Consider the following 23,859-nt stretch of genomic DNA (forward strand, 5'->3'; position numbering starts at 1 on the left):
AGCTGTTGGTGGATCTGTTTTGTCAAACAACTTATTCAAAACAGCTCAACTTTACTTAGAAAGTTGCTCATAAAGTTCTTTTTAAAAAACAACTTCATCTGTTTAGTTCATCCAAAAAAACCAAAACTTTTCAAGATTCCCCATCACATATAATATTGCGGCACATGAATGGAAGATTAAATATAGATAAAAATAAAAATTAATTGTATAGTTTGTCTGTAAATCACGAGACGAATCTTTTAAGTCTAGTTACTCCATGATTGGACAATGTTTTTAGAAAAACAAAATTGTTATAGTGTTAAAATCCAAAAACTTTTTAGATCTAAACAAGACATAAGATTGAGACTCACAACACATTTATTGCACCTAACTTTTATCTGGGACTCAAAATTCATTAGGTTTAGTTAAAATGAGATTAGGCCACGTTGAATTAAGACTAATGAATATAGTTAGCTCATTATCATTGACACGGGCTCTTCTTAGGTGACTGAACACCAAGTTGTGCGTTTTACTATATATAATGCGTAAACATGTTTGCACCAAGTTGTGATCTTCCGGCGAAGTCATATACTATCTCCGATGCCTTTTGAAATTATAAAGGCGCGCAGATCTAGCTGAAGTCATATGCATGTGCATGTTCTTGCTCCGTAGCACATTGGCGCTATTTATGAATTGAACTGAAGGTTCGGCTTGGAACCATATCCGTGCGAACTTTGAATGCACGTTCGTGCTCCGTAGCACGTCTCTCTCTCTCTCAAGGCTCGTTATGCAGCAGCAGCACTGCACGTTGGCGAGCCAACGCAGTACCAGCAGCGCCATGATGACGATGAATCCTTGCACTGCACCGTTACGTTAGCAGCAGAGACCCAACGTTCGCCGAATGCCGCCCGCATAAATGCAGGGGATTTGATTTCGGTGGCAACTCCTACGCGACGGGCCGACGGACGGACACGGGCTGATTCGCCGTCAGGGAAATCACCGCGGCATTTTTCATACTGAGATGCTTTGAATCACGCCACCCCCGCGGCGTGCGTGACCCTTTGGGCCGTTCGTTGGGCGTCCAAAGAAAGAATGGTGGAAGGAACCGGGGATTGATCGCCGTCACGCAAAACGTGTACGAGCGTACGCACGGGCGTCGCCGATGTGACGGACGGAGTCGGAGACGCTACCGGATTTGGCTTCATCTGCTTCCAGAAGACCAGGACGAACGGAACGGATGGACGGCACTAGCAGCCGGCGTTCTGGACCTCCCTGACGCTGAGGGGAGACAAAAACAGAGCAGCGAACACGTAGCAACTAGCAACGGCGTCGAGGGTCGCCACAGGTTTTGAGCACGAGCCTTTTTTTTCCGGTCCAGACCGAGACCGGGACATCCGCCACCGGGAGACCGAAAGCGCCAACGCCAACACCCGGCTGTGGCAGCCGCCCGCGCGGCAACCGTGCCACTACCACTAGCGGGTCCGGTGGTGGTCAACCAACCACCCCGTCCCGGTCCCCGTCGCCCGAGCCCCGCCACGCCCACCAGGCCACCACGCACGCACGCACGCTATCGCATTCCCCGCAGGATCCCAACGCGCCACCGCCACCGCCAACGTGACATCCACCCCGGCACGCACACCACACGCCCCGCGCTCCCGCCTCGCCTATCCGTCCCTTGTCCGCGCGCATCGCGAGCCGAGCCGAGCCGAGCCCTCGCCCACGGGCCACGGCCACGCCCTGACGCCCCCAGGTCGAGAAAGGCGTGCGCATGCCGTCTATGGCGCCTCCGCTATAAGGAGGAGAAGCAAGCGCGAGGCCAGCAAAAAAGCGTCGCGGGGCCACGACGACCACGACCACGACCCTATTTTGGCCCGCCCGCCCGCCTCCTCCGCCTATACGCCGCGCCCGCGACCGCGCCGGGGAGGTCGCTCGCTGCTCCCTCCGGCTCACCTTCCCGTTCCCTTCCCTCTCTACCTCTCTCTGTCCCGTCCCGCCCGCTCCGCCGCCTCTCCCACCTGCCCCCCGCAACCAACCAAGGCCCTCCTGCACGGCGCCGGTGGTGCATGGGCGGCGGCCGAGCCAGGACGCCGACGCCGACGACCGCGCCGCCATGACCACCACCACGACAACGGCGCCGGCGGCGACCATGAACGTTACCACGGTCGCGCAGCTCTGCGCGGGGCCACGGCAGCGCAAGCCGGCGGCGGCAGCAGCAGCGGCAGGGGCTCGGGTCGACCTGCGCTGGGCGCGCCTGCTCCGCCTCGCCGTCGTCACCAGGGTGCTCCGCATCGTGCGTGACCAGCTGCTCGCCTGCTCCTCCTGCGGCGGCGGCGGCGGGGGCGGCGCCGCCGCCGCCGCCCGCGGCCGGTACCGCCGCCTCGGCCCGCCCAACGCCGGTCCCGTGCTGTCACCGGTCGACAGGGACGACGACGACTGCGCCGCCGATGCCGACGCTGACGCCGAAGCCGCCCCTCGCGACGCGGCTGACGATGTCGATAACGTCGTTAGCCTCAAGGTCAGCCTGCTCGGCGATTGCCAGATTGGCAAGACCAGCTTCATGGTAATCATCATCGGTTAACATCTCGCCGCTCTTGTTCTCTTCTTCTCATCCTTAATTAATCAAAAAATATATGTATCTATTCGCCATGATTCTACCTACTGTTACTGTGTTAGTAATAACTTAATCCGGATATGCTCTGTACTGTGCCCTCGACGCGTCTTCCTTCGTCGTCGTCTTGTCGTTTGATGCTGTTGACTTGTCTTAATGCCTTGCTGTGTGACCTTGACGGTGGATTTGGTTTGGTTCGACTCGACAGACCCACTAGAATTTATTGCCTACATACAACATCTATATTTCGTTCTTCCATCCTGTCATCGTGCAATTCCTTAACCACCGTGCAAATCTGAGGAAGAAACCATCAAAGCATCGTCACTGCAAGTTTAATCTTCTCGTGGATGTCCGTTCATCTGCAGGTTAAGTATGTGGGAGACGACGGGGAGGAGCAGAACGGTTTGCAGATGACTGGCCTGAATCTCATGGACAAGACGATGGCCGTCAGGGGAGCTAGGATTGCCTACAGCATCTGGGATGTGGCAGGTAACTCTCAGGCACACCAATGAATCAGCAATTCTGTTTCCTGGTTGCTTTGGCTCAGATGCCAGATTTCCAACCTCTCTTGATGATTTCATTTCCATTTGCCTGTGAAATATGCAGGAGACCACCAGTCTGTCGACCACATCCCGATCGCTTGCAAGGACGCCGTGGCGATCCTCTACATGTTTGATCTCACGAGCCGCTGCACGCTTAATAAGTTAGTGTGTAGATCAGTTTCAAACAACTCGATTCCAGAATTTCACAGCAAATTCTTATTTGGTGCTCATTACTGTTTTGGTTTGGTTGATGCAGCATTGTAGATTGGTACGAGAGGGCAAGGAAATGGAATAAGGTTGGTGCATTCCTCTGTGCTGAACATTTTGTGCACATCTTGCGTTTCCTTTCTGTAGCCTCTGATGTTAGCTGAACTTTTAGTGCTCACTGAACATATGGAAAAACTATTACAAATTGCTGTAAACAGTCAGTAGCAGATGGGTTGCCGCTCACTCTCCTGCAGATAACTGTTTGGAACATTTTGATAACTCGGAGATTTGCTCGCACGCATTTAGTAGTATTGAAGATGAACAATACTAGTGTGCACATTGTGTTTGGAGCTAATATGGTTACTGAACAGTGCTTTATTTTTTTTACTCCCCTTCTGGCAGACGGCTATTCCAATCCTAATCGGGACAAAGTTTGATGACTTTGCTCAGCTTCCTCTTGAAATGCAATGGGCCATCGTTAACCAGGTGAGCAGTGCATTTTACAATACTGAATTGTTCTGATCGAAATTTTATTCTTGGTAGCTATGTTTCTTGGATATGGGGTCTTCAGCGTCTCTGGTGTAGTTTATCTGGTGCTGGCATAGAAAGATGAGAAATTGCCTTGGTTGTGACGCGGGGAGCTGTGGTTGCACATGCTTGTTTCATCTGAAACAGTGCAATTAAACAAAGGTTTGAAAGTTAAAACTCACGTCAGATATATAAACTACCATAACCCATCACTAGGTAACTGTTCTTGAATCTTTTTAGGTGAAACATTTTGGGCTTCTTTGCATACTTCCACAGCCACGAACCCTAGATTTCTAGTGCGATTACATCCACAAACTCAGTGTCGGTTGGGTGCTCGGATGACAGGGACCGACAGGCGACAGCATTGTAGAACCCAAAACAGAACTTGAATCGAGTACAGTAGACAAGTAAAGACTGCTCTGAGCAAAGAGTACTCACCTACTTATGCACATTGAAGCAAGTGGGCCTTGGTGTTGATCGGAGCCATTAGCCGTAGTGAACTACTAGTAGTTGTAGGCCCAAACCTCGTCTTATGTAAATAGACGAAACTTGGCAATCGAGCATGCATGGTCAGGTCTCCATTTTCCTGTCCATTTTACCAAGTGCCACAGCCCACACGTCGGAATTGGAGTGCACGTCAATCTTGTTTGTGGGCCTTGGTCTACAGGATATAGATTGATGGTCACTCCTTACCGGACATGCTAAAAAGAATCGACGGCTACGTTGCATCTGGCTGAGAAAAAGGAGGGAGGTTCCAGGGATTTATATTTGGCTGTGCTGAACTGCTGTTAAGAAGTTTTAGTTGCATTTCTGTCAGTAGCACTGAAAGATCAGAAGTTGATGAGTCTTTGCATCTAGGCCAGAGTTGTTACTTGTTCTACAGCAGCACTACAGCTGCAGAGTGGAGTATCGTGAAGTTCCATTCCTAATTTTCTGTCGAAACAACCTGTGCGCGTTGATCGCTAAAAGTGATTTGTGTGTTCCCAACAGGCCAGAGCATACGCAAGAGCGATGAAGGCGACCCTCTTCTTCTCGAGCGCGACGCACAACATCAACGTGAACAAGATCTTCAAGTTCATCACTGCCAAGCTCTTCAACCTGCCGTGGACGGTGGAGCGCAACCTCACCATCGGCGAGCCCATCATAGACTTCTGACGACCTTCCTCCTCCTCCTCTAATCTGACTAAGTAATTAGGCAGCACACACGACGACGACCCTTGGTACCGTTCATGGATCGACAAGTGTCGTCGTCTCTTCCTTGATCTTGCCCTGTGTGAGTCGCCGGAGCAATTGAAGTGACCGAGCATGCCCGTCGTCCTCTTCCTCCTGATGGCCGGCTGCAGCAGGCAAGACGTTCTTTGTACATACATAGGTGACGGTTCCGCTTGCGTGCAGGAGCGTCGTCAAAATGGGAAAACCGCGAGGTGTGACTGTAATGTAACACCCCGTCTGTAACATTCGCCAGAGTGTATAGGAATCCATATATGTTAATATACGCTCCGTTTCCACTGACAGAGACATGCGCTGGCCGCCTGCCGGTGCAGGGCTTCAGCCGTTCCACCTCTTCGGCTCGCCCCGCCGTAGCTGCATACGTCTTGAGGTACGGTGTGCAAGTTTAGGTTCTTGTAGTTGGTCTCGTCGCCGTTGAAGGCAGTGGACTGCCACTCCGCTTCGCCATCGTAATTTGGAGTTTTTGACGCTACACCACAAAGCAAAACAAACTGCTTCATCGGCAACAATAAACACGAAAGAACAGCGACAGAAAACGAAATGCGTCTGTGAGTTATTTGCATGTCGAGGCAATTTATGCTACTCCATCACAAGTTATTTCCTTGTCTGCCTGCCGTTATATTGCGGTCCAAAGTCGTTATCACCTGTGCTCTGTGCAGCCATGTTCGGCTGCAGTGACTTCACCAATCTCGGTCCAGCCGTTTATACAGTTTGTTACTTGCCGCTATGAATGGGTACAGTATACATACCGTGTTCCGAGGAAACAAGATCTGCAAAAGTGAGAGCCTCTTTGGCTATTTCCCCGGGAACTTTTTCTTCTTGGCAGCTAAATTATCTCGGACGTGTTTAGTGGTCACGGCTGCCTGTTCGACCATCTCCGGATCGTGTCCGTGGGCCGACTTCTTTTGTTTTTTGGGCACCTTCAGGTTTAGGCCCTATTAACCAAACTTTCGGAGAAAGAGGTTGCCATTTTCGTTTATCGGATTGTTTTTTGCGGTTTATTATGCTCCCTCTATCCTGAAATACACAAATATTTTCCAAATTATAGAACAGGTGGTATTAAACAAATGATGAAGCATGTAATCCTCTTTTAACTATAGCGAGACCTTGTGTTTACCCTATTTTAAGGAGGGAATTTCTTGTAAGCCATTATAAAAGATCGTAATTTCTTATGAGCCACTGGAAAAGTTTAGTGGACTTCAGCGCTATTGCTTCAAATATTTTTTCCCTCAAGGCCAGTGCCATTAGATTGGACTTCTAACAAACCGCAGGTGTAAAAAGTCAAAAATACCCTTAGGTGTAAATATACTGTTAATTTTTTTAGCATCTTAATGACTTACAAATGGAAAAACTCAAAAATAAAAAGTTGTAGATCTCGCCGAGATCTACAATTTTCATATAGAATTTATCTTCATTCAATACCACAAAAAAAATATGATTTTTCTAAAATTTATATTAACCATATGAAATCATATCTTTTTTTTGCGAAATTAAATGGAAATAAAAATATTTTTTGGTAGAACAGCAGGCGCGCTGATAGGGACCTTTTGGTGGAAATCCCCACCCGCCTAGGTCGGATCCGAGAAACCCCGCGAGACAAAGATCCCTAACCAAAAACAAGAGCATTAAGGCCACATTTAGTTTGTCGCAGTAAACTTTAACTTTTGTCACATCGAATGTTTGAACATATACATGGAGTATTAAATATAGACTATTTACAAAACAAAAAACACAGTTACAAAAATAATTTGCGAGATGAATCTTGAGCCTAATTAATTTATAATTAAACACTAATTACCAAATAAAACGAAAATAAAACCAAATAGACCCTAAACATCCGCGACAGGAATTATCACCAAATAGGCTAGGCTGGGGGGCTGGGGCAGAAATGCAGAAAGCACAATGGATGTGTGAGAAAATGAATCCCATCTTTTTTTTTTGAGTGGAAGATAGGGATTTTATTACTCAATTGAAATGTTTACATTCACAAACACAGAAGGAGAGCCAAGTCATACGTGACGGGCTGATGGCCAGCTCCAAGAGAACATGCATACTCCGTATTTAGCTAGACGATCAGTCAGCAACCTGGCAATCGGCATCACTAGAAACTACGCGCGTCGTTGCCGCCCGTATGCCCTGAGTGAGTGTGTGAGACCATTACTGTTGGAGGCTAGCCCATGTGCCTCTCCTTCCTCCGTCAAATAGAAATGATTCCATACATATTGATGTGTTTATTCACTCAGTGATGCAAAATATATTCATGAAACTGTTCTATATTTATAGGGGAAATATAATATTGGTAAATCTAGTTACATGGCATTAAAAAGATGAGAATGTAACACAATGTCACGATTCCAATGGGAATCGGACGGGAAGGGTTGGAGTGCAGTGTTCATAGAACCAGAGAGAAACAGAAACGTGAGAAGACGGTTTCAGAGTAGTTTCTTTCTATTCAGGCCTTGTTTAGTTGGCAAAAATTTTGAATTTTAGGTACTGTAGCTCTTTCGTTTGTTTGTGGCAAATATTGTCCAATTATAGACTAATTAGAGCCAAAAGATTCATTTCGTGATTTACAGACAAACTGTGTAATTAGTTTTTATTTTCGTCTAAATTTAATACTCCATGCATGTGTCGCAAGATTCGATGTGACAGAGAATCTTGAAATTTTTTGGCAACTAAACAAGGCCTCAGTTCATAACCACGATACGGACTTATATACGTTCCCAACAACCACTTCATGGTTCACCAAAAACCAATGCGAGCTACACGGTCTAAGAGTATCTTCAAGAGTCTTTCTAAATCTTAGTCTCTAAATCATCATTTAGAGAATTATTTGTAAAAAACGCTTTCTATATCTTTTAACCCTTCAATAGTTTTTCTATATCTCATATGCAGTCTAGAAAGCCACTCTCGTCTTCTATATTTGGCTACGAAAAATTCAGAATAGAAGATTACTATATTTGAATAACTATTTAGATAATGGAGGGTAGTTTTTAACCAAAATCTTTATTTCTAACATTTTAGAAGGATATAGAGAGTCTGTTAGATATGCTCTAACCAACCCATCAGCCCGTGGCCCAGGCAACAGCCGCTGATAACTACTCGTGTCTCACCTCCTTCTCTATTGTCGGATCTTGCAATCTTCTGAACTGCGCCCTTCACAATCCTAACACACAGTTTGCTGCATAGTCTATTGCTTGAAGGATATATTAATTTACAAAAAAGCTTTAGATAATTTGAGAGTAAGGGAAACTGAAATTAATCACATTCCTGAAGCTATTGGTAAGCATATGTAAAGAGAAGAATAAGCAAAAGTTGTTTATCTGAAGGCATGTAGATGGCCGCGACTTTAAGCACTCATATAAATGGTACTGTAATTCGCCTCTGAGGAAAAATCAAATATGTTGTGCTCTAGCATGAATATTGCTGCACATATCTAAGAAAACTATCCAAGGATGCAAAACTGTAAAAGGTACTTGTTTATATTTGAATTGCTTCTAATTAATAAAAAGGTCGAAGATGTATGGAGGTACGATAGGGAAGCTACGCGTCCTTTTTATTAGCATAGTAGTTGAATCAGTGATTATAATAATTTTGAAGCTTTCTCTCATTTGATGAAGTGACAGGTACCAGAAGGAGTTGCTATATTATGGTAATTTAGTTTGGCACTGTGCATTCCTGCAGAAATTTAAGACCAGTAGTATTGCACGTTTAAAACACAATTAATTCTATAAGGAAAAAGATGCTATATGTCGTGAAGTGTCAAGCAACCTGTATGTCAGAGAACAAAGATTATATTGGTACATCAGCAACCTGCAAGTCAGGGAACAAAGATTATCTTGCTACATTGGCAATCTACATATTACACCCCTGGCTTGGTTTCAGGTTACAATTTTCCCCCCTAATTGCTTTATAGTTCTTTTAGTTTGTCTTATCAACTGGTGGTACGACTGTACTAACTCTTAGTTCTGAATTGCATGCTCTGCCATGTAAGAATAAAAAGATACCATGCATGACAGGTATCCATATTTCAAATTTTTGTGGTTGTCACCCATGAAAAAATGCATTCTTAATGACAATTAGCTGGAAGAAAAATAAGAAGCATCTGAAATACAGTGTATTGGAATTTTACATCACTGATATTAACAATTAGCTGCAGCAACAAGTTTCAGTACTTTCTGAAATTTCTTACCACTGTGTCAAATTTATCATGGGGTTAACATTCGCACCCAATCTTATTAAAATTTACAGCTAATAAAGGCATTATTAATCAATTTGAAATTGCTATATTCTTACCCCTTGATTACAGTTATTACATCTGCTTCTCCACTTGAGTAAATTAGGACGAAAGCAGTTGTGTGGAGCTTCCTCAAATCGCAGATACAGGCGAAGGTACTTCGCCGGATCCAAGAGGACCTCCTCGTGTACTGGCGGTCGGACCAAGTGGAGACAATGATTGGAAAAGGTTAAAAAAACAGAGTATAGTACTTATTGCTTGTACAAAATAAAATGCTGAGGGAGTTCAGTTTATATATCTATATGGTTTGTTATCTCAGCCTTGGGGCACCTTTGAGCTTGAAATAGACAAGGTTCTATATTGAAATTTACCTTTATGGACCTATAAGTGGGTTTCAAATTTTCATCTTCTGTTAGCTCTATGAAATCAATGTTTTTTATAGATCAATAAAGATATCGTAAGCACAGTAAAAGGAAAACAATTCATTAATTCAGAAGAGCACAAATGGCCTAAAATTAACTCCTAATGTCTACTGCACAGATAGGAAATATCAAATCAGATAAACATTCAAAATCAAAGAACGTACTATGAATCAGCGAGTCTGACAAAGCCTGTAAAAAAGTTCAGTGCTCATGAATGCTAAATCCTGATTCGTAACCAATCTATAGCATCAGCGGATTAGCTGGAGTTCAGCTCTCATGATTCAATCTTGTCCTACTTATTCAGAAAGAAGTTGGGTGCGAGTGTTGGAACACAGACGCACGAAGGAAGAGAAAGGGACCTAGGGGCGCTTTGGCTGGAGCACATGGTGGGCGTCACGCGTCGTCCACCTCGAGCTCAAAGTCAAAACTTGGTTCGACATTGACACCGGCCCTGATCTCTAGCTTCCCTTATGGCTAGACTGTCGGTGGAGGCGAGCGCCCTTGCCAGGTTCCAGGGAGCCGCAGTCCGGTCACGCCGCCGCGCCTGGAGCCTGCTGCCTTACCAGCTCGACGGTGGAAGGGACATGCGCCGGTGCCGTACCGCGCTAAGGGACTCGCGCCGCCGCTCGTGCCGGGACTTGCGGCCACTCGCTAAAACGCCTTGGCTGGGAGCTGCCGTGCCGAGGGATCGCCGCCACATCGCCGCCACGCCAGCGCCTCACGTGATGGCCGGGACCTGCCGTGCCGAGGGCCAGTCGTCGGGGCCGTTGGGTGCGAGAGTTGCCCGCAACCGGGTTGAAGGGTGAGAGACCCGCTACACCCCGATCGGACGGCCCATATCGCGTTTTGGCTCGATCCGACGTTTCGCGGTTTAACGGGCGATGTGGACCGATTCATTACCAAATAAATTTATTTAATACATTTCTTAATTTATTTGGATAATAAGGTGAATTAAAGAACATATATCAAGATTCAAGAGTGCATAGTAAATTCTACAAAAATTAGAGTAACTTCTGCATACTATCCGTAGTCTACTGTACAAATTTTATTGCATGTGAATAAGCATAGCAACATCTATGAAAAAGACAAATTGCTATTGCAATTAATCATGTGAGAGCAAGATAAATGTACAAATCATATTTTTTCAAACACATGACCATATTATAAGTCAACATGATACAACAATATCATATAATTGTACTGGAACAACATTTTCTATTTTTACATTTTTATTTATAATTATAAACTATTTATCAAGCCCTATGCAAGTTAAATGAATACCTCAATTATACTGCAACCAAAACTCATTAAACTTTTAGCATGCATCAAGCATCACATGTGTATCATGCCACAAAAATTGCACTTCATTTAGAGCTCTACAGCAGCAGCTATGAAAAAGACAAATTTAACTAGCATTAAAAATCTAACTGCATAAATTTATTTCTATAGCTAAAACTTCAACCGCCACCTTGAGCTTGCCTAGTGGAGAGGCGCTCATATCAAATTAACGTAGCGCCAATTTGACTGTTTGCCAGTGGAGATTTGTATCAAGGTGGAACCTATGAATTGTTGGCATGGACGGATGGTAGAGCTTGCTGTGAATAGATCTACGCGTATATTTACGCGCTAGACACACGGAGATATAGCAAGTTAGAAAAAATAAGGAATTGGGATGCCAAACTATTGGAGAGGGGTTTTTCTCATTTTACTAAAAAAATTATGAATGAAAAGTTATTTGCCAAACTGTTGAAGATGCTTATGACAATGGCTTCATCTATTATGCCTCATTGTGTAAGAGGCAAAGGTGGTTGAATATGATGCAAGAGATTAGATGGGTGGATGTTACTGGTCAACAGAAAAATGATACAGCATTCGAAGCCCACCTCGAGACATTTGTTTGACATGTTATACAGGTGAACGTTCCTAAGACCAAGAAGACCTACTGCAAGAACAAGGAGTGCAAGAAGCACACTCTCCACAAGGTGACTCAGTACAAGAAGGGTAAGGATAGCCTGTCTGCCCAGGGAAAGCGCCGTTATGACCACAAGCAGTCAGGATATGGTGGTCAGACCAAGCCTGTCTTCCACAAGAAGGTAATGCCACATATTTATGTGATTGTACTAATGATCTGTCAATCCTTTATACCTTTGTCTCTTTGGATGCTAGCATAAATGTCTGAATATAACTGTGAATTCTAAATTCCTGTTCAGTGCACAGTTTGGGATATGACAAATGTTGTGATTTTCAGGCCAAGACCACCAAGAAGATTATGCTGAAGCTGCAGTGCCAGAGCTGCAAGCACTACTCACAACACGCAATCAAGGTACTGTCTCATTCTCCTGTGCTAAACTTGCTGTTGAACAAACAATTTCTCCATTTGTATTAGTAGCTCACTCTTGATCCCTGTGTCACAGAGGTGCAAGCATTTTGAGATTGGTGGAGACAAGAAGGGCAAGGGAACATCTCTTTTCTAAGTTTATCATCACCAATATGTGTGGGTCTACTACTGTTCTAAAGACTTTTGTCAAATTTCAATGTTACTAGTAGTTCTGAAAGCAGACCATTCTATGTATCCAAATTCCAATGCCTGACATTTGCTGAGTGTTGGTCGACTTTTGGCTAAATGAAGTTTTGTAGCATGAATCGTCATTGATTCTGTTCTGTGTTCGATTTTGTTCTGCCATTCCCTATTCGTGTTCTTTGTCTAAAGCTTGATTATTTTACACCGAGGATGGTGTAGGTTATGTAACTGGCTAAATGGAATCCTGTGGTGCATATAGGTCTGTAATCGTGCTCACAGAATTGGATATCTGTGATAGCCTGATAGGGTGTGATGGCAACCAATTAAAACTTAAGTTGGGTACTTGTTTGGATCATGGCCAGTTAACGGCAGCCTATGTTTTTGATCTTATTAAGCATGGGGGCTTTTACCTGCTGAAGTTTTAAAATAACTAGTAAAAATGCCCGTGCGATGCAACGGGAAATACAATGTCACGATATTATAAGTGTGAGCAAGTGTTGCACTGTTATCTAAATATAGTGTCACAGCAATATACATATGTACATATGTATGTTCCAGGGTAAAAGAATGTAATACAATAAGCGCTCGAGTTCGCTAACTTGGGGTATAACTGTGGTGAAGGAAATGAGATCATTTCGAACTCTTCCTGGTCACGCTGCTGTAATGATTGCTGTCGATTTGTCAGAACATAAGTAATGAAAATCCCAGGTCAAAAAAACACACGAGCATATCCAGTTCGCAACAAAAGATCCTCTGCTTTTTGCCCACTTCGATTCGAGATGGCAGCGAAGACCAGACTGTTGAGTTCATCAATGGGAAACTTTTGCTCCAATCGAGCTCCAGACCTTAGGTCCATTTTTATGTGACAGGACGATCCACCTTGTAGCAGGGGCAGGCGCGGTGCACGACAAGCCATAAGGGAACGCATCCAGGGTGGTATGCATATGAGCATGACGTTGTAATCACCTCTGCCTCTGCCAACATAGCCTAGCCCCGCACCTCCTCGAGGTAGACCGCACAAAGCATGAATGAGGCCTCCGACGATTGTGCGCTTGCGGCCTGCACCTTGCCGCAAGCATCACCAGCAATCATTGTCGCCTCCAACACCACTGAGCTCGTAGAATTCTTGATGTCTGCGGGCATCCGGAGACGCCTTGTGCTCGGCGCACACTGGTGCCACCAACTGATGGCATTGCCGCCCGCTGTCTAGACACCTGGTGTTGGAGTTGGAAATTTAGAAACTGCATGTTATGACTAATAAGATGCCTAAAATAAAATGTTGACGAAGCAAAACCAAGTTAGAATCTCTAAGCATATTAACAACTGAATGACTGATCACTTCCATCCATTCATGTACTACTTAAATGTAATCTGTAATTCACACTTTCGTTGCGATTGTATTGTGTATAACATGCAAATATAGATCAAATGAGCTGCGCTACTTCTATCTGGTCTCTATATAATTGGGAAGACAACCATCTCACTTACTATTTGCTCATCTCAAGTAGGCAAAATAAGCCTCCTGGCCAACAGTCACCTATACACAATCAAGTGGACAATAAATAGATTGATCAAATGAGTATAATTCTTTGTAATTGTGAGATGAGATGTTTGACCAAAAGAATTGTTATGGAATAATACACTACAATTTTGAGGTATTTTATTTTGTTTCTCACACATCAAAAGGAAAACAGTGCTCTCCAGTTGTGCCTGTGTGAACAATCGTCTCATACTGTAAATGCAAAGAACCAGGATAATTGGAAAGTCCACTGATCAGTGAAATAACAATTAGTTAGCTAGAACTATTTAGTACACAGATCACGATTACATCCTAAAATCTAATCTATATGCCTGCAGCAGCGAACATGTACAAATCAAAGAAAATGGGTCAGGTATGACTCGCCATCCTATGGCTACTTCAACAATTAACCAGAAATTGCCTTTTTTATATATAAAAAAATTGGCCATCTTACTGTATGAGCTACTTCATGAAACAAAGTTTGTAACTTCATTGCGTTTTTTTGTTGCGATATTCAGTTATCTTTCGTTAGTACTGCCCAATTTATAGAAATTAGATTAAGATATCTTATACTTACCAGACCATGAACAACATTATATGCATTAACTTTAGTGGTATTTGCCCGTGGATAGCAAGTCTGATCTAACATGCAAATAAAAGAACGGAATTGACTACTATTTTCTAACACCTAGCATAGAAAAACAAGTGTTTATACCTGTTACTGGTGCACGGATCTTAGGATGTGGGTAAAATTGCCCAGCCATAGGAACTAATGAGCAGTTCATTGAGTCTAGCCCCGGCAAAATTCAGTTCAGTCAACAGCTCTCCTGTGAACAGACATGCAAAATTGGCAGTAGTCTCTCCCCAATCCTGCAGAGCAAAAGCATCGATTCAGTGAATCTAATTGAACTTGTGACTTATAAATATTTGAGTTAATCTCTGAGTATTTAATCTTTCCATTGTTGCACATGGATCATGGACATAAGAAATTACAAAGGAATTTGAACTCATCTACAACCTTGATTTGACAAAGAGTATGAGTGCTGGTTCAGAACGGTTTTGGATTTTTCGCATAAACTTTGTGCCACTTTGGATTAAGATGGCAGTGAGTCACGCTATTAAAAACTGAGACCACAATATATATGTCACATGGTTGAGAATGAGTAGAACAATTTTGTGTTAAAAAAAGAAGGCTGATTTTAACTGTATTCACACAAAAAAGACCTTGCCACAGTCGAGTGCTGGATCCACTCAACCTCTTCTTCGTCTAGTTGGAAGAGGAACTCCAGGACAGGGAAGCTTCCATGTTATTGACAGATGGAATATTTTGCAGTAGACAGAGAGGCTTCTGTATTTACAAAAACATCTAAACTTCCATATTCATTCTGTAGCATGGCAAAGTTATGAATTTAAAATTCATCTGACCAATAATTGGATTAGACCAGTCAGTAGAAGTATCCATTACTTGTATTATACACCAAGCATCTCCAACAGATGATTCCAAGACTGCCTGGACTTGGAGTCCTGGACATCAGCTACCCTGCTCCTGGACGCCTTGAGAACCCAAGTATAAGCTGAGGCTCGTTGAGAAGATTCATGGGCTAATTTATAATAGGAAAAAAAGAAAAAGAGAGAAACTTGAATCAAACGGGTAATAGAGAACCAAGTCGATTCCGTTCTTGTAAAGATTATTGGAGAAGGAAGAAAAATTCTAGAAAAAAAGGAAATAGAGCAACCTGAATCGAACACATCATGGAGAAGCACGTCGATTCTGTCCGCACACGGGGAGACCGAGACGGATGTGCCTCGCGTGCGAGGTCCGGCAAGCAGCGATGTCACCGCGGCAGAGGATGGAGCAGGGTCATGGACCGCCGCCTGCGGCCGACGCAGATGGGCCAGCCGCCGGGAGGTCGAGACGGATGGGCACGTCGGGAAAGGACACGGGGCTGTGGATAGCGAGCGCCGGACGTGCCGGCAGGAGCGGCGGTGGTGGCTCTACTCGCTGGAGCGGCGCCGGCGGTGGCTCTGCACGTGGGGAGGAACGACGGCGATGCCTGCGGGCGAGCACAACATGTGCTCGTGCAAGAAGCCGAGTGGACCGTGCCGCCGTGCGGGTAGAGGCGAGTGAGGCGTCCGGTCGAGCGTGAGTGGGCGGATGGAGTGGGTGGGTTGGACAGTTAGGCCAAATTAGAATGGGCGCACCAGGACGGTTGGGCTAGATCGAATGGGCTGCACGAAAAAAAAGACCAAAAATTTTGTCTTTATATTTTTAGATTAGAAGATAGATAGTATTTGAATATAATTTGGAAGGACAGACCAAAAAATATCTAGATAAAAAAAAGGCTGAAATTTTGTCTCTTTATTATTAGGTATAGATATAGATATGATATCGTGGGGAAGGGTGTGTAGAAACAAAGAAAGGTCCAGGTTGCTTCCTCAGGTATAGAGTCCGATTTCATATGTGAAATCCATCGATTTAGGAAGGTCCTTCCTCGTCTGCAGCACAAGGGAGCACGTAGGCTGATCTGCGAGACACGATCAGGACTCTGCAATGCAAGTAGAGAAGGGCTCTGCAAATCGATATGTGAACAGCTCAGAGATATGTCAACAGCTCAAAGTGTTTGAGAGGTCGAACACCAACACATTCCCCTGCAGATCAAATGGCTCACTGAAAATGATGAGCGCACCTCCTCAAATCCAGATTTTCATTTGGCATCCATTTTACTCGTTTACATCGCCTTCAGGCTGCTAAAAGCGTGTATAAGCAATTAAAATGAGGAGCATATGTTCTTTCGTTGTGCTTTTGCTACGTCTGTTTGGTTTTCGCTGCGCTTTTGCTACATCTGTTTTGGTTTCAGTCGCTTCTTTCTACCAGGACAAACTTCCTCATGTTTCAGGAAATAGCCATCTTCTGATAATTTTAATGTCCTTTGACAGGTTCGTATCATAATGTTTAAGTTCACCCTTTATCTAGTCTGGTTCATCTGGAGTTCTGGACAGCTTAGAAGCACGTCTACTGCTCTTTCTTCAGGAGGATAATCTTCAGGAGCATAAAGCATCTGTCAGCTATTATGTCACATTCCACACCGATGCTGCTAGGAACTTAACTCATTGATATGGAATTCCACCCTCTGAGGCTCTGACTGCAGGATCAAGGTACATGAATCAGGGCATGGATCTACATTGCTCTACATGCCAAAGCCATGGCTCTTCAGCTAGCTGCCATCATAGCCAAAAATTTGGAACACCAGCAGTTCCCCTTTTCTAACCCCAATGAGAAAACTGTTGTTTTGGAGATCTCGTAACTTCAGCAGTTCCTGAACTCAACCCTAATGAGAATATTTTCCCGATCTCTCAAATCTCGCCTCCCATCCGCTCAAATAAAGGGGAGACCTCTCCTCGACCAATTTTTTTTTTCTCAATCACGCAAAAGGTTTGCGCGTATTTTCATTAAGAAGGAGAGTTTGAATACAAGCGAGGCGGTTTACATATGCAAGATCGCTCTTCCTCGCACCTCACTCTAGTCTAGCCTATTCTCTGAACTAGACGCCCCAGACTCTTGGCTCCTGCGAAGATCCACAGCTCGGCCTGTCGCCTGATCGTGTCCTTGACCGCGCTGAGCTGTGTGTTTGCCCCACGGAAGCATCTAGCGTTCCGTTCCTTCCATATCTCCCAGGCGATCAGGGATTGGAATTTCTCATTCTGCTGGAGGAAAAAGACATTCAAAACACCAAAACATGTTTCGTATCTCTCCCCCAATAAGGCTTTGTTTGGATGTTGTCGGATTCACCTCAATCCACATGTGTTGAAGTGGATTGGGGTGGAATTTAGTTCAAGTTCCACTCCAATCTACTCCAACACATGTGGATTGATGCGAATCCGACTACATCCAAATAAGATCTAAATAGTTTTTGGGGTTGGAGTTTTCTCAACTGTTGAAGATGCTCTTCTTCTCTTGCGGATGAGAAGCCTAGGACATAGGACGTTGAAAGCCCTACAACTTCAGGGTTCACAAAATGCAGGATACATGCACATCAGGAAGCTCACAAATTCACAATCTTCTAGTTGCTGTATAACTGGTTTACCATGTATACAAATGCCAGCCACTTCAGGTCTTTTACTCCGTATATTATTGAAAAGGAAAACAGAACTGTATTCTTGACCTTTCAAGTCGACTAGAGCTGTTTCGAAACACGTCTGTTTCTTGGTCTGAATGAACTCTGAATCAGGTTTGGACAACGGTACAGTGGTAGGCTCACTTTGTTTGTTTGATATGTTTGTCATTCTTCAAATTAGTAGGTACGGTTTTTGGCACAGACCTTTCCGCTAACCATTAGAATGACACTGGCTGTTTCTAGTAAAACTGGTTTGGTACCCTCTACCTATGCGACTCTGCTTCTAAATCTCACTAGCATTATCTTCAGTACTGCATATATGATCCTGCAATGCATCAATGCATGTAGTAAGCACTAAGTAGCAAAGCCTTACTGCAATATAATACAGCTTAGTAATAAATAAACTATTGTTTAATTTTAAGATTCAGGTCTTTTAGCCACAATCAAGAGTGGCTGACACAGTAAGACCAAAGACTGCTATCTTGGTGATCTACTGAAAAAGCACGAAAGATACATCTGAATTGGAATCCAAAATGCGACGGCCCTTAGAGCACCATAAGGTTGCTCCTTGGATTAGGAACAGGGGTATATGCCGCCTGTGAGTGCCATGCTGGGACAAGGGCACAACAAGACGATCAGCTACGCTCCAACGCTGAATCGGTCGCAAAGATCTCAGTGTGCAAATTGCACAGCGCTTCCTATCAGGGCCATTCTCCCCTGTACCTGTCACCACACACCACACCAGCAAAAGAGAGCAAGATGGGCCACCACTACCAGACCTTTGCACGGCTGCCGTGTTCGTGGCCTTGTGAAACATGGGTACATCATACATGACAAATGAAATGGCAGCCCGATGCATTCTGAGCCACGCGTTGTTTTGGACCACAGAATTCGGAGGCGACAAAAGGGCCAAGAGAAATAAAAATCTTGCACTTTTATTTAGATGGATCCATCTCTCTCTACACCATCATAGTCATAATGAGAACACAAGGAAATGAGGAGCTCAGGAATACTGGAAGCTAGTCCTAGGAAAGAAAATACAAAAAAAGAGGATCTAGTAATATTATACAGAGGGGTTCTTAGTAGATATTCTCAATAGTCATAAGTTGTTATGTTCGAGCACCGAGTTGATTCACGGTGAACTGAGGCCATCTAGTGCTTGTTCGGCTGCTAGTTGCAGCTGCAGCTTTCAGCCATCCAACAGTTGCATATTCTCAGCAATACTCATGCAGCAGCAGGCAGCAGCTGGAACAGTGGTCTTGACAAGGCGTTACTGCTTTGCCTGAAACGTTGAGTGTTTTTTTTTTCTTTGTCAGAATTCAGAGTTTAATTGAGAATACTTTTCTACGTGATCAATTTTCAAAATAAACGTGTGCAATTACCTGGGAGTAGATGAAGGTTCCGAGAATGGCGATGGCGGCTCCGAGCGCGTTGATGGGTTGGACGGGCGTTTGGAAGATTATGATGGAGGCGACAATGACAGAAATCCTCTTCATGGTGTTGCCAATGGAGAATGTAAGCGGCGAGATCTCATCCAGCGACATGTAGGATACTTGGTTGTACAAGTGGTAGAACACGCTCTGCGCTGCCACCCACCTACGCAATCCACACAGAGGAAGTCTTAGCCACATGAATCAAACTGAATTATCACAGAAATATCAAAGCAATAATCGATTTTGATCGGCAGGACGAGCAGATCATTGCAGACCAGAGAAATCATATCTCAGTGCCATGCTCTGTCCCTACACACAAGCAACTGCGCTTTTCGGGAGGCAATGCTAGATACTTATGGGTTATGACACAGATCAGTAGATCATAAGTTATGCCATCAATCTTGTGGATTTTGTGAGGTATTTAAGGTTTAAGTGTTGCAAGCTATTCGTGTTTAAAACTGATTAAAGTTTGGAATTCCCAGTAATTAAACACAAAAATCTCAAACAGCATGGCAGTTGTGTGTAACAGTGCAATGCTACGTGAGTAGTCCAAGGAGCATGTGAGCTTACCAGACGAAGTTGGGACCGATCTCGGCGACTGCGTTCTGCCAGCCCGCTGCCCACACCTTGGGCCCCTCCATGGCGATGGCGAAGGGGAGGAGGATCACCAGCGACATGATGGAGAGGCAGGCGTAGTAGTTCATCCCACTGACGGACTTGCCCTTCATCCCCTTCTTGGAGAAGATAGTCCGGAAGACGAATGCCAGGTTCGAGATCATTGCCCCCATGAATCCTACATTAGGTTGAACAAGACAGGTTCAGTAATCATTTTTCCATATATGTTGTTCAGAGTGACCGAAAAAGGGTTGCCATTGCGACTTATTTTTTCCCCCTTGATTGGAGTTGAAATCAAGTGAAAAATATCTGAGGAAACCAGCCTAAAGATACCGTCCCTCTGATATTTCTTAAGTATCTCCGAGATTCAGGAAACGGGGATTTCCATGTCACTCACCAACCATGTTGAAATTGAGCTCGGTGACGGCGGAGAGCGCGCATCCACCGATGATCGGGAGGAGGGAGAAGTAGACCGGCGCCGGGAAGTGCTCGCCGAGGAAGAACCTGGAGACGAGCACGCTGAATGCCGGCTCCCCGCTCTTGATGATGTGCGTGAACGACACGGCCACCTTAGCCATGCTCACCGTCGCCGCGACGTGCCCGATCGTGTGCGCGATCGCAACCTGCTCGGCCGGCCGCCCACGAGGCGATTCGCATCAGCACAGCACCACAGAGCGCACATCTAGAAGAAGAGATCTTTAGGAAGGAGCTAGGAAGCGGTGCCGATACTTACGGGAGTGAGCGACTTCCAGAAATCAAGGTCCGTCTCGGGCGCCTCGGCGATCCTGGTGGCCCAGGACGCGAGCATGATGGCGGAGCCGGCGGCGAGGGAGAGCGTCGACGTGAGCCACGGGTACGGGAACGCGTTGAGCACCTTCTTGTTGTAGATGTTGAAGATCACGTTCAGCGCCCACCACGTGGCGAAGTAGACCCCGATCTTGGCGCGCCGCGCGTTCTCCGCGGGCGCGGCGGCGACCTCGACCGGCCGGGCGCCGTCCGCGGTGGCGGACGGCGGCGCGGGGGACGTGGCGCGGTCGTTGCGGCCCGCCGCCGCCGCCACCGCCACGGTTGAGAGGACATGCTCCTGGCGGTACAGCGGACGCGCGGAGACGGCGAGGGAGAGCGGCCTGAGGCCGGCGGCGGCGGGGAGGGGAGGGAGGCGGAGGGGCTTGAAGGGCGCCTTGCAGGTGCCCGCAGCCGCGGTGGTGGAGGGCTTGACGGAGGCGGCGGCGACCAGCATTGTCATTGCGGCAGAGGGGAAGAAGGGTGGCTGGCCTAGGTTGGCGAGTTCTTGGGGTCTCGTCGGAGAGCAGCAGGCGCCTGCAGCTGCGGAGGCTGTGCGTGTGGTGTGTGGCTGTCTGCTCTTGTCTGATCTCTGATGGGAAGGGAATGGTGAGATGGAAGGTATTTATAGACAGCGCGCGAAGGAGAAGGAAGGCGGTTTGGCAATTTGGATCTGTGTTTTGCTTCTTTCTCAGATTTTTTATTTTTTATATTTGCCATGAGGTTTTTATGGTTTCAGTGGGTTTTTCGTGTTTTGTTTTTCTTTTGATATTATTATTTGTTGTTCAGTTATTACACTCGCTTGACTTATATCTGAGCATATTCACTGTCTTATGCTTTATATGTGCCAAACTTTAATTTAATAAATGAATCAATAGGAGAAAGTGTCATGCTTATATTAGTATAGATATATAGAACATGAATAAACCACATTGACACCTATAATGTCGTATATAGAGAATTGGAAGTATCATATATATGATTTGACTCAATTAGGGAATAACCACAAAGTGTGTGGTGCAGAGTATGTGAACAATATGTCATTAAGTTTCATGGCAAATTGGCAATATACCTCTTTAATGTTGACAATATCATGAACACAATAATGCATATTTCTTTTAAGGAAACAATTTGAATTTTAAATGCCATTTTATCGATTTTTAGTACTGCCTGTACAAAATTCTTTCGTATTTTGTACACATACAATGTTTCTTTCTGCTACAATACATTTAGTTGAAATTGTGCTCCACACTTTTTTTTTCATTTCACAACGATGATAGATTACTACGTTTTTTGTCCGCTTGTTTGTGATGTAGACTTTGAGTTATGACAAGTCTGAACACAGTTTACTAAGAATTTTGCAAGGCTAAAATTGACAAAAGAATATTCCTGGATTTTTTTTCATCACGGGGCACCACTTCTATGATCGTCTGGTGACCAAGAGAAACATATTGAGACTTTCTTTCTTTTTTAGGGCTTGGACATGTGTTAGACTTGTACGAGTATATAGGTGCTAGCTAACTAGTTTGAAGATAATTCAACCATAAAACAAAGTATATACAAACATAAAACTATATACGTAGTATTACTGTTATTGGTCTTGTTTCTTGTTTGAGAAAAACAAGACGCCATCATTTAACATATGATCAAAACTGGAACAAACAATAATTAATTATTATTATTATTATTATTATTATTATTATTATTATTATTATTATTATTATTATTATTATTATTATTATTATTATTATTATTATTATTATTATTATTATTATTATTATTATTATTATTATTATTATTATTATTATTATTATTATTATTATTATTACGTCAATTGTCAAGTATTCAACTCTCACCACTTAACTCTCACCACTTAGGCAAGGCAATGACTATGAATCATGTTGTCCAAATCTATAACAAATAAATTCACAGCCAATTGCCGCGCTTAAAAACACACTATATAAAAAGATATTTATCTTGTGATATCTAAAATGTCGAGCCTCAGATGTATAAATCGAAAAAAGAAATGTACAAATCAGTCGTTTCAAAAAGGAAACGTAGTATACATCAGCTTTTTCAAAAGAAAATGACAATGCCCGCAAGAGTACAAACCTCCCTCCTAATCTGGACGGCCCTCGCGCGCCGCCGCCTGCCGGTCAGACTTGTCAACAGCGATCGCCGGCGGCGCTGGGCAACCGCCACCAGAACTTAATTGGCAACTCATCTGAGGACCGAGAGGACGCGACGCGATCAAAACGCGCTGCCTCGTGATCTAGCTGTCACCGTTTCATTTCGCCTCCGGCAAGGCAAAGCTTTTGGCCGCACTCGCCGTCACTCCTGGCTCGCTCGCCGGACCGCCGGCGATCGAAACGGACGACGCGCGCGCGCCCGCGTGTCCCCGTCGTCCGCCCAACCAGACCGCGGGCCCTCCCCTGTCGGCTCGTCCCGCGGCCTCCTCCTCTACTCGTGACCGTCGATCCGCTGTCGCCGCCGCGGGCCGGCCGGGGCCCCCACACACGGTGGCGCGATACGCGTTTCACGGCTGAGGGCGCCCGCGGCCCCGCGTGGCAGGTCGCCGGCCGGGCGTCGCGACGCGCGCGGGGCCGCGGCCCGGGAGCGCTGCCCACCGTTGGTTGCGATCCGCGGGCACGTGCGCGGGCCACACGCTGCGCCGGCGCCACCAGTTGGTTGTTCCGTTCCGGCGAGATTTTTCCCCGACGGCCCGACGCCACGCAAGTTCCCGGCGCGGCCCCGATCTCTCTGTCACGAGATCGGCGGTCCGTTTCAGGGGGAAGGGTGCCCGCGTGGTGCTGCCGTGTGCGCCCCACCACCGGCGATCTAGCTGGCGATTTGATGGCGTCCTCGCTTGCTTTTTGCCTCCATGGATCGTGAGTTGGCGAGCGGCCAGCGCCTCTCAGGACCGCCGCACTCGCGGAGTGGGGTGTGACATGGCATGCCACGATGGAGCGTGCGTCCAAGATACTTGATTTCAGGTGACATTTCTGTGTGTTTTCTTGGGAAATAGAGGACTGGGATTTATGTTGGGTTTGGGGCCGGGGTTTCTCTCGCGCGATCGAGAGCCTTGTGAAAACTCCCTATATTGTTTCTTTATTTATTTAG

The 23,859-nt window shown here is 45.3% G+C and overlaps 3 protein-coding genes and 1 long non-coding RNA gene across 7 annotated transcripts; 2 read left to right on the forward strand and 2 right to left on the reverse strand.

Moving 5' to 3' along the window:
* On the forward strand, positions 1,692–5,697 carry LOC8080139 (septum-promoting GTP-binding protein 1). Its single transcript, XM_002460748.2, has 6 exons — positions 1,692–2,539; positions 2,953–3,076; positions 3,194–3,290; positions 3,386–3,425; positions 3,739–3,822; positions 4,855–5,697. Exons 1-6 carry the CDS (start codon positions 2,090–2,092, stop codon positions 5,017–5,019), a joined length of 960 nt encoding a protein of 319 aa, XP_002460793.2. The 5' UTR covers positions 1,692–2,089; the 3' UTR covers positions 5,020–5,697.
* LOC8080140 (60S ribosomal protein L36a) lies at positions 11,655–12,346 on the forward strand (the record flags this gene model as incomplete). The annotated part of the gene is made up of 3 exons (XM_002460749.2): positions 11,655–11,846; positions 12,002–12,076; positions 12,168–12,346. Coding segments are annotated over 3 exons (327 nt in total), but the record flags the coding sequence as incomplete, so codon positions are not given.
* LOC110433057 lies at positions 12,715–15,944 on the reverse strand. 4 transcript variants are annotated; one of them, XR_002450444.1, is made up of 6 exons: positions 15,530–15,944; positions 15,259–15,394; positions 15,018–15,141; positions 14,509–14,663; positions 13,763–13,811; positions 12,715–13,488 (listed from the first exon to the last, which is right to left on the reverse strand). It is a non-coding gene; the product is annotated as an uncharacterized LOC110433057 (long non-coding RNA). The 4 variants fall into 4 exon arrangements; XR_002450443.1 differs by having other exon boundaries at positions 15,018–15,178; XR_002450442.1 differs by having other exon boundaries at positions 15,018–15,394.
* Positions 18,823–21,364, reverse strand: LOC8080141 (glucose-6-phosphate/phosphate translocator 2, chloroplastic; the record flags this gene model as incomplete). The annotated part of the gene is made up of 5 exons (XM_002462895.2): positions 18,823–19,190; positions 19,291–19,504; positions 19,912–20,134; positions 20,354–20,579; positions 20,690–21,364. Coding segments are annotated over 5 exons (1,350 nt in total), but the record flags the coding sequence as incomplete, so codon positions are not given.

The sequence above is a fragment of the Sorghum bicolor genome, chromosome 2 (genome assembly GCF_000003195.3).
Source record: "Sorghum bicolor cultivar BTx623 chromosome 2, Sorghum_bicolor_NCBIv3, whole genome shotgun sequence".
Classification (NCBI taxonomy): Eukaryota; Viridiplantae; Streptophyta; class Magnoliopsida; order Poales; family Poaceae; genus Sorghum; species Sorghum bicolor.

What these genes read in the sequence shown, in the direction of transcription:
- LOC8080139 (XM_002460748.2), top strand. Translation starts at nt 2,090, where the DNA reads ATGACCACCACCACGACAACGGCGCCGGCGGCGACCATGAACGTTACC. An exon ending in AGCCGCTGCACGCTTAATAA is followed by an intron (nt 3,291 to 3,385) that starts GTTAGTGTGTAG and finishes TGGTTGATGCAG; the next exon opens with CATTGTAGATTGGTACGAGA. An exon ending in GGGCAAGGAAATGGAATAAG is followed by an intron (nt 3,426 to 3,738) that starts GTTGGTGCATTC and finishes CCCTTCTGGCAG; the next exon opens with ACGGCTATTCCAATCCTAAT.